Below are 11,005 nucleotides of genomic sequence, written 5' to 3'. Positions count from 1 at the left end.
GTGCCTATATCCACCATCAGGTACCTACACCCTGTTATGCATTGTGGTTGGCCCACAGTGTTGCAACAGGCGCGTGAGAAAAGAGGAGTTGTTTGAACGTTTTTTTGAGCCCTAGTTTGACATCTCAACAACCCCAACCTTTGGGCTGCCAATGTTGCTCGAGTTCACAAGTAAGGGAAATAAGCTCAGACAGCCAATGGCTCACATGGGGAGGGGTTGTGGTTCACTCAGGGTCTCATCAGATGAAAGCCTCAGCCAGGTAAGAAGAGTCACTAATTCGTGGATGTAAGTTGGGAGCAAAAATGCATGAAGGACTAGCCACCCTTTTAACCCAGGGAAAATAAGAGACATGAACAGTTTTAAACAAAGGCACTCACTTTGCCGTGTTGTCCAGGACTAAAGGCACCTACGCAAATCTCTTGGAAGGTGGCCTAAGAGTTTGGTAGCGTGCCCAGTAGCCACACAGGGCACTGAGTGTTTAGTTGTTGACAGGAAGACCAGACCCCAGGGCCGCTGTGCAAAGGAAACATTACAAGCTAAAACAACCTCTTTTTCAAGAACTCCGGTTTGCTTTGAGTACCTCGTCTGGCTGATAAATGTTTCATGGATGGCAACCACGTGACAGACCAAGCAAACTAACACTGTGACACAAACATCTCTTATGGCCCATGTCCCAAATCGTCAACGTATTTTCAACAATTCCAGGAGGGGAAAACCCCCGCTTTTTCTGATTCCGTACTCTAAGGGATGAGCTTTTGTTGATTAGACTTTACAATGGATTTTTGTTCTGATGTTGAGCCTGTTCTAATTTTTCACTTTTTCAGGGTCCATATGTGACCTGGGGGAGGGCCAGGCAAGAAGGGGAAGAGGTTTCCGAGCACTGCTTTTTGCATATTGCTTTTAGCTAGTAATTCTCCGGAAGTGAAGCTGAGACTCTTCCCAGCATTCCCACCACCATGTCTTATGCCCAACTGACATTCGTTGCTTCTCCCCCATCCACCCTATAGCCAGAAGAAAGCAAAGGTACTCACCATCTGCTTATGGCTTGGGAAGAACGTTTGCTCCACGAGGGGGAACTTCTCAGGACCCAACGAGTTGAAGATTTTAATGAGCTGAGAGAACTTGGGGTGAGGGAGGGAACAGAAAAACAGACACAGTGGATATCAGTGTCTTACTGTGTAGCAGGTAAGTGCTTGCAAAATGTTCTGATACTGGTGAAGGAGGTGAGACAAACATGTTGTTATGCCTTTCCCACCTTGCTTTCTTGACCTGAGAGCAGCAAGAGAATATGAAGTTACTGTATTTACTCAGGGACAAGCCAGCCTGTGTACGCAATCTTGGCCCAAGAGAGCAGAGAAGGGTTTCAAGAGCCAACAGGGGATCCGTTTGGGTTTAGTTACAGATCTGCTATGAACAAGTTTTGTTTTCCAAATGTGGCTGGGGAGAGGGTGAGGGGGCTCTTCTTGGTAGAGGAAAGGGCTCAGAGGAGTGACCAGGCAGGAAAGCAGTGCCACCACTCCTGAGCAGAGACAAAATAAGCCAAAGATCTCCCTTGGATCTCTGCCCCACAGCCAAATCAAAGCAAGGCACATTTACCCATCGTGCCGAAGGGAAGGAGAATTGCTAAGGGACAGAGATGACTGGAGGGAATTGCCTGTGCTACCTGGTTTGAGTTGTTAGACCAAGCAAGCATGAACCCACTGGCAATCATAACTGACATCTGTTACAAACCAAGGGTCTCCCAACAGCCCCCCATGCATGGCAGGAAAAAGGGGAGATCATCTGCTGCTGCTGTCCCACCTACCAGTGACGTCTGAGGGAAGCACCAGTCTGTGAGGATGGTAGCTAGAGAAAGCAGTATGTAACATCAATGGGGAAAGCAACAGTGCTGGTGTTTCACGTACAAGGGCAAACATTTGCCATTGTCCCAGCCTGTCAGCATGAACTTCACCATTATCACCACTACCATCACTATTATAAACTGTTCATCATTCAGGCTTGTGCTCAGCCAGACACAAAGCTCCCCATGGTAGGACTGAGTTTTGATTTCCGTTCAAATTCCTGCTCCGCTTCGGCCATCTGTGAAGCGAGCAGACTATTCTGTGCATTGTCTGCAGCCTCCCTGTTCAATCTGTCATTGATCAGCTGGAAAAAAAACCCAAAACTATAAGAAAGAAACTTAATAACCATAACAGAAAATGTTGCCGAAGAAGGGTTGGTATACCAAAGAGAATAAGAGGTGAGATATATGTATCTGAAACATGGATCTCAGGAGCAACTTGGATTCTTTACAATCACAACTCTAGCCATTCTGCTGTCTCTCTGAAGCGGTACAGCCCCGTTACCACGGGCAATGCTGAACTGGAAGTGCTGTGGGTGTGTGGGTGAAGTGGTTAGACTGGCAGCCTTGCAGAAGGGGGAGTAAAGCTGAGTAAGGTAGCTTGGTTATTTTCATGGACATTAAGAGAACAAAGTGATTGGGGATTGCTCCATAGATAAGAATCTTGTTTCCTGCTGAGCTGGTAGATGTGACTGAAGTCCCCATTGATGTCCTACTTGCAAAATAATTTAGAAACTGCATCTTGTTTCCAAGCCCGCTGGAATTGGGTAAAACCAAGTTAAATTAATAAAGGCCTCCCGTCTGGGCCAAGTCTCACTGTAAGTCCTTTACAAAAGTTCCTTCAAGTTCCCCATCAAAGCTAGGGATGCATTCATCTTGAAGGAGACCTTTGTGTCACCTGTGTGACAGGTGGTAACACACAGGGAAGTTACACATGGATTAAGGGAAGGAGACAGACATCTAGGAAACAAGGGAAGGGAAAGAAAGCCCTCTTTCTTCCCAGTAGCATAAGCTGCCTAATCTTACATGTTCTGAGCACTTCCGAGCAACGGTTGAAGCCAGTAAATGTGCCAAATTGCAACCCCAAGGTTACACTGCAGATAAAGAGAGAACTGCTGAGAATGTTTGCTGCTGAGTGGTTACATTAGGGCTCCTGTCCTGGTTACTGGGCTAGTCTAAGCAAAAGCATTTCTGTATAACAAGTTGAAAATTCACTTGGCAGTGGAGAAGCAATACCTCTTTGGGAGTTAAAGGGTGGTATGGTTGTAAAAAAAAATCCAGCCTGTATGTAAAAAAATTAAGCTGCAAGGTGTGTGTCAGTCCCAGGCCACATGCTGAAGGGGCAGCTGCCAGCAGATTTGCCAACAAATGCAAAGAATCCTTTTGCTAATCTTGTACGTCAAAATGTGGCATTCAAGCAAACCCAGAAAATATCAAGAGGCGGCATATCACATCACTAACACCACCACCCCCTCGCATGCATTAGCAGATAAGAGAAAAACTCCCTCTGTAGAATAATTATCATTGGCAAGGAGAGTATTGACGTTGGGGAAGGAGGACAGCTTGCTTAACTACTTGCACTAGCCCTGCACATCCTAGAGAAGAAAAATAAAGCCCTGTTTTAACTAGCAAAGTGAGCAAACAGGGCTTAAAAGTTAAACAGACTGCGACAGAAACAGGGAGAGGAGGAAAAACACCCTGGCTGAGAGCAGCCCATGCCCCTCACTGCGCGTGCACGCAGCCCTGGCGAAACATGGACACCGTGACATTGAGGCGACATACATTTATCTTAGGAAAACAGCTCAAAGAAAATAACTGGAACAACGGTGCAGCTGACAGACAGTGTCCTGACTTGTTCCTTGGGCTTCCTTTTGAAGCATACAGCTCTTTGCTGTTGCTGAAATAACAAGCATTTCAGATGGACACATGAGAGACAGCCCCATCTGGGAACACCCCCAGTGGGCCAAGCCTGCAAAAAGGTCTGACTTTAGTATTGACCCTCATGGGACAATTACCTCCTTTTTTTCCTTTGTTTTGGCAATTGTTAGGTACAGGATATTGGCATAGAGACACCCATGTTATGTGGTGCAACAGCCTCTTAGATACCTGATAGCAGAGCTTAAGTAGCACCTCCCAGTGCATTTTAGATGGGTAGGAATGTTACTGTCAGCACCTCAGCTAGATATAACTGCCCCTTCCACATTTTGGTATCGGTTCTTACTTTCCGTGGTTCCACTGGTTTTAGTGAGATTGCATCCAGACCGCAAAACAAGACATGGGGCAAGGCAATGTGGCACAGTCTGGGTTTTAAGTGAGATACCTTGCCTGGCTGGTTGGACATCAGAGTTACTTGCAGAGAGTCTTTACAGAGAAATAAAAAGATCCATTCAGAGAATCTCAAGGCCTTTTGCATATTTTTAAAGTGTCTAGGTCATTAGGGAGCCTATATCCCTTGACAGTCAGTAAGAGTTTGGCTGGGAGTCTCTTGGACTCTGTAGATGACTATCTTCAAGACTTTGTATTTCCTGCAGTCTTACAGATGCAGAAGTTGCCTTACAATTACAGACCTTACTCCATGTAATATGAGTACTACTCTGAGCATTGTTCCCACTGTATTTTGTATTGTAACTTTTATAACACAAAAATTATTGAAGCATTGTGTTTAGGCTGCTTGTAGCCTTATTTCTCAGTTATTCTGGGATCATCGTAAAACTTAGGTTTCTTAGATGTTTTGCTGTGTGTGAGATCCCTCTGAATGTGTTTGTTTCTCTTTCAGAAACACTTATTTCAAACTGTGCCTGTGTTTAATGCAAATTTTAACCTTTGAAGAAATTTGTGTATTGCAGTACTGGAAACCTGGCAAATGTCATTAAAAAATGGGGCTGCATGTTTGAGTAAACTCAAGCCCAAACTCAGCTGATTGTAATTAGAGTTGCTGAGAAAAAACATTGTTGCAAATTGCCAGAGAAAAACAGTCTCACTTCCATCCCCCTCCACAAAATCATAAACATTTCTACAAAATGGAACCATTTTTGGAAAAAATAAAACGGGAGAGTAAAAAGCACTTTTCCCAGGGGTATTTAATTTCATTTCTTCATGTATCTCAACTGTTTTCTAGGTCCAAAAAGTTTCCAGTAATCTTTGTTAAGCAGATCCCTTATTTCAAGATGCCTGTTTTGCAATCTGAGTGGAACATGCACCCAAGTGGTCTGTCCCTATCTCTCATTTCCCAGCTATCACAAAATCAAAATTTTCTGATTCTGCTGCCAGTGAAGCTTTCTTCCCTCAAACGCCCCAGTGCAATCTCTACCTGAGCTTCAACCTGATAAAATTTCAGTGGTGCCAAATACGAGCTCAGATCCCATCTGAGCTCTTAGATTACTTAGTGCGTTACAATTGCTGGTTTGGGTGGTGATTAGTGTGCAGGGGCAGAAGGGAAAGGAGGCATCCTGCAAACCTAAGTATTTACAAGTGGTTTCCTTGACTCCTCTAGGAAGGTTGTCTGAGCCAGCTGTATTCCCTGTGAGGAAAGCATGGCACAACCGAACCGAGAACAGCTAGAGCCGAGTTACTGGCAGAGCTAATTTCTCCCACACTGCCTTGCCAGCCCTGCTTTTTCTTTTTCTTTTTCTTTTTCTTTTTCTTTTTCTTTTTCTTTTTCTTTTTCTTTTTCTTTTTCTTTTTCTTTTTCTTTTCTTTTTCTTTTTCTTTTTCTTTTTCTTTTCCTTTTCCTTTTCCTTTTCCTTTTTTTTCCTCTTCCTTTTTCTTTTTCTTTTTCTTTTTCTTTTTCTTTTTCTTTTTCTTTTTCTTTTTCTTTTTCTTTTTCTTTTTCTTTTTCTTTTTCTTTTTCTTTTTCTTTTGTGCTGAGTTTGTTTGTTTTCTTTTATTTTAGATACCTAAAAATAGGCCTGTCACATCTTAAGGTTCCTGCACACCATCAGAAATGTAATTACAAGGCACGAGTTGAAAAATGTCAACTAAACCTTGACTGACTCAACCCTAAAATCAGATGGAATAGACCGCATAACTGTCTCCCTCAGCAAAAGCCAGTGTAAATGCGGAAGCTTTTTGTCTGGTCACTGGGGTCAACAAGTCCTTGTGCATAGGACCAACTGTAGAAAACAATGCAAAGGTGTTGTACTGAGCCTGGCACTTGAGCCCAGTACTTGAGCCCTCTCTTTCTCCCCTTTCTGATCCCAGCAACCCTCATCATTCAAATGGGGACTGAGGCCAAATGTGCATCATCCACCTATACAGTGATGGAAAAGCGAGATTTTTCACACTACTCTCGTTACTGCACTGCAACATTTTTGGAAAAGGCAGGACCCTGCTTTTGGTCTCAAAAAAACCCCCCAAATGTCATAAAAGAGGTTAAAACTGAGAAGACCATGTCTGTTACACTGGTACCTTTTTGGTAAGAAATTAGTTAAATCCAACACTGCATAGTCATGGAAATAAAAGCCTGAGTCATTACAGACCTCAGCTGGATTTAAACTACCAGTCAACACACTGAAGACTAATAGGATATTTATTCCAAGGAAAAAACAACAACAAAAAAGACTTCATTAGGTAATGAGGAAGATAGTTACCACTTGCTATAAACATTCCATCTCACCCCAAGCTATATTTGTGCAATGAGTAAGGGGAATTCCTAAAAACGTATCTAAAAGTTTTCCATGGGGACATATTGGAAAGTCCCATCTCCTTGTCACATCCATATAGCTTGTAGTTCCCTGCTTCGGACTTAGAACAATACAGGGAAATTTCCATTCTGCGAGCATCAGTCATCAGAGAGGGCACTTTGGGATGAAACTGCTTGGAAGACCCAGATGTGGACTCCAAAATGGTATCGGCATCTGACTTCTTCCGGCAGATGCTACAATGGCCAGCCTTGCTCCTCTGGCTCATGATGGCCAGCCTTACTCCTCTGGTTCTCCTGCTCCTGCAGTTCCTGGTGACTTAGAGCTGGTTATAAAACAGGACGGGGGAATTATTACAAACTCTGATTTGGGGCTGAGACAAGACAATGATAATATTTTCAAAGGTTTTCTGAGATTTTTTAAGTGAACTTGACAAAATTTAAAGAATGGGTGAAGGGTGCTCCCAGTGCAAAATATCAAAACACTGTCCTGTTCTCCCCAGGAGCTGACTCAGCCCAAGGTGTTTCCGAGGTGCAGTCTTTCAGGTTCAATGAACCGACACTTTATGATAATCTTGTATTTCCTTCTGAAACTGCTGAAAAACTCTACATGCTTTCCCCTTTCCTTCTGCCTCTTTCCCAGTTCTTTGTCATTCTATGTTCCCTTTTTTTCCTAGACCTAGCTGTTGAAAAAGTCATCTCTCTACCTTTCTTCCCCTTTTCAGCTAATTTCCTCACAACAAAGTGCCACCCAGAAAAAGTAGGAAGAGAATACAAGAGAAGATAAGTGCAGGCTGCACTTTTGCAAGGAATGGATAATCTTAGTCTTAGGCTGGGGCACCTGGATACCATAAGTGTGCATCTAATAAAAGATGCTAGAAATAGCTCGGTTAAGATACCTTCTAAAAAAGCGAATGTTAATGTTTCTTTTAAGGTAGCTTTACTGTGTTTTGGTCAGCACAGAGACATGCTACTATTGACCTGATATTATTGATCTATTACTATTCATCTACTCTGCCTTACAAGAAATCTAGGTGCTACTGTACTGTTAGCTGTTTGTGACACATTAGAGTCTGGGACAGCTGAAACGTCCTACTCAGGGTGAGGAAATAACACCTTGATATTACTAGAGGCTGAAAAAGGAGCAGTGCTGGTAGGTTTTTTCCCCAAGAATTCCCAGCTGGATTCCTAAGGGTGTTTAGATGGTGATTTTAAGCTGAAGAGACGAATTCGTATAAAACAGACTGCAAGTTGAGTTTGGTGCTTTATTGGTACCCGATATCTACTTTGCAGTGTTGGTATGCAGTAGAGCTGGATCGTCACTTACCACCCAGGGCTTGCTGCAGAAGTTGTAGATGGAGTAGAGGGAGTTGACCGTGTGGATGCCACCATACTGGAGGCCGATGATGAGGCTGCGGAAGTCCTCTCCCAGCGCCATGCTGTAGGCGTGCTGCCGGATCAGAACAAAGTCTGGCTTGAAGGACCTGGAAGAGATGAGGGGAGTGACGTTTTACTTTCAAATGCTCAGCAACACTTCTAGCCTCTCCTTGTTTCTTTTCGACCCTTCCCCTTTTCATTAACACATGTTGCTCTTCTTTGGGTCTCTTGTCATGTGTTGCTTGCGTTAGAAGGTAACAAACCAAACAAAACCCCCTAGTCATTAAAAAAAGGAAAAATCCAACATAGCTACAAGTGTGAGAGTGTAGAAACAGGCCAAACAGATTTGCTGCAGTTTCCATGTCACTCAGGCATGCACAGGAACAAGCCCCAAGTGGAGCCAAGGGTCATAAATTCACGGGTGGGGGGATTCTCTTTTCTTTCTAAAAGCTTGGCCATATTTGGCAAGCTCGCTGAAATGTGCGACGCAGATGAGGGAGCGAGTTTGTTTCCTGATGATTGAACTCGATATTGAAGCAATGCCAGTGGGTGGGAAGATCATAAGGGATTTCAAAAAGCTATTGTACACATCCATACATTGACATACATTCCCCCTTTAATCAGTTTACTACATACGCAGCACACCCCAGGCTCTTATGGCTATGAGTCAAGAAGTAAAGGGCAGGCATGGTAATGTAATTAATCAAATGAACAGAGCCCCTCATCCAGTGCTGTGACTCATGGCATGGACTTCCAGAATATTATTTAGCAAGACTGGAGCTGGGACTCCTATGGTTCAACAGCAGCCGTTCTCAGCAAATGCACAGAAAAGTGAGGCCCTTTCTAGGTAAGCAACAGGCAACGGATTATCTTTCGAACAGCCAGATTTCACTCCTTGCTGACGCTGTGTCTTCGGAGCCATTCAGGAATCTCTGGCAACAGCAGCTGGAAAGAAACTGTTCCCAAAATGGAGCTCAGCATTGCATTCTCGAAGGCATGGAAGGGGCTTTTCCACTGAAACAAGGGGTTATTTTATGCTCTAACAGAGGTTGCATCAAGGACATTGGAAAAATTTCCATGCTGTATTAAAGTTTTTCAGAGAAATGAGCTCTGTAACCAGGTCCCATTACCTCACTACCCTTGAACATTTTCCTTGCTAAGAGACTATAATTTCTATCCTTTGGATGTATGAGCTGGAAATACTTCGGGTTTATAGCCCCTATTTATATTTCCATCATTCTGGCAGGGAAATCCGAGATGGTGACTCTGGGCCAGATTGTGGCAACAAACACTGTATACAAAACCCAGCGCAGCTTTGTTTTAAAGCGGTTCATTTTGTTTGTTGGCCTTGGGCTTTTGTTATGGCCCGAAACATGGTGAGGAGCATGCTCTGCTTTTGTGATGCAAGAGGCCAAGCTTTGGAAATGTTGTAATTCCCTCCCATGGAGCATTTTTAAACCCAGGCATGTTCCCTAATGTACTTGGCACCAAAGGTGGTACTTTCCTCCAGCTGCAAGATGCATAATGAGCATTGGGAGGGCTGTGCTATCACTGTGCAGCTGATTTATGGACCTCCCTGGTGTCAATGGGGGTGAGGCAAGTGGTGACCCCCTGCTGAGAAACAGCAAGCGAATACAAATCTTGGAAAGCTTGAGCTACTCCATTCTGCTGGACTTGCCGTGTAGAAAGTACCCCAGAGGCAGACACAGGTCCTTAGGAAGGATTAATCAGCTTCCTAGGACCAAGATTCGATATCTGCGCTGAGTTACTAAACAGTTGTGGTGCCTGAAGGGGCAGGAGCTTCAGGTATGTCCCTCCTTCATTCTGCTTTCTGAGCATACGAAGAAGAAAATGGTCCCTATTACAGCTCAAGTCTTTCCCCAGACTTGACTTAGGGAACAGCACTTATTGGGGCTGCACAGTCATGGTTTAGACCATTGCTCCGGCCTCCCCAGAGGAAGCAGCAGTATTTGCCCTTGAACATCTTCCCCAACACCCCAGGGTTGGGACATGGTGCTGTGGTGGGAGGAAGCACGTAAATGAGCATGGCCAGCTCAGGGGGGAGGACACACAGCGGCTGGGTAACCGCCTGCAATGGCTTTACTTTTGCCAGCCAAAAGTTTAGAAAAAAAGCACTTGTCTTTTCAGATCTTGGCATAGGAAGAGTTTCTCAACTTAGAAGATGGACACAAGAATACAGAATTAATGTAGAAAAGCCTATTCTCAAACTCTGCATCGTGTAGGAAGGCAGGGCACTCTCTCATGCAGCAGATGAGGAGTGAATCTCTAAAGCGAAGGTGGACACTGAACCCCTTTGAGCCCTGGGACAATGAAGGTGTTCCCATGGATACTGAGAACAAGGCAGAGGAGTGCAGGGCCTGGGACTAGTTGCAAATAAACATCAGCTGGAGAGCCCTGGAGTCTGCGAGATGTCTGTAACAGAGAAACAGAGACCAGTGGCAAAATGTGAGGCAAGGGGCTAGGAAGGACAGCAGGCAGTAAAAGGGAAATGAATAGTCATGGTAGGAGTGGTGGCGTGAAAACTGAATAACTGGGGGTACCAGTGATCTGGGGAGAAAATAACTTAATTGCTTCACACAAGGATTCTTGCTTTTTTGGTAGAAGATTACTTTTGCAAGCTACTGCTCATTCTCAGAGTGTAAAGCTTAAGCTAACATAGCGAGCCTTGGATTTGGAATAGCTAGTAGCATATCTGTTTTCTTTGCTAGTTCAACCCAACCCAGTAACATCTCCCGTGACAGAAAGTTGAAACCCTTGGCAGACAGGCAGGTTAGGCAGAAGTCCCACATTTGAAACACTGTTGCCAAAACTTTTGGGTAAGCCAGAATCAGTAGCACCTACTGTACTGAGCTCCTAAGCACCCATGTCCGGCAGGACTAGGAGAGCTGTGGCAGGAGCACGTACCTTTCCTCTCCACTACATCTGTCCAGCCAGAGTTTAGATGGCCACGAGCAGTCTTGAATAAAACTGTACCTAGACCCCTGCTAAAGACAGGTCATGGGAATGGGTTTGGTCACAGAAAGAATACAGGAGAGCCCATTCAAACATCTAATGGACAGGGAGACGGGTTAGGTAAATGGAACTAAAGGTAAACCACAGATTTAAAACATGTTGCTAATAAGCTGTGC

The 11,005-nt window shown here is 44.3% G+C and overlaps 1 protein-coding gene across 2 annotated transcripts in view; it reads right to left on the bottom strand.

Annotated features, from left to right (window-relative positions):
- SYN3 (synapsin III) overlaps positions 1-11,005 on the bottom strand; it is a 206,548-nt gene that overhangs the window by 138,311 nt on the left and 57,232 nt on the right. For both annotated transcript variants that reach the window (XM_087765028.1, XM_009474158.2), the window contains 2 exons: positions 7,807-7,963; positions 1,032-1,121 (listed from right to left, as the gene is read on the bottom strand). In XM_087765028.1, coding sequence (XP_087621154.1) covers positions 1,032-1,121; positions 7,807-7,963 — 247 coding nt within the window. The remainder of the gene's footprint in view (positions 1-1,031; positions 1,122-7,806; positions 7,964-11,005) is intronic.

This window comes from Nipponia nippon, unplaced genomic scaffold, assembly GCF_047370975.1.
Source record: "Nipponia nippon isolate SJK-2023a ecotype South Korea unplaced genomic scaffold, ASM4737097v1 scaffold_3, whole genome shotgun sequence".
Classification (NCBI taxonomy): domain Eukaryota; kingdom Metazoa; phylum Chordata; class Aves; order Pelecaniformes; family Threskiornithidae; genus Nipponia; species Nipponia nippon.
This window is presented reverse-complemented; position numbering and strand designations above follow the sequence as displayed.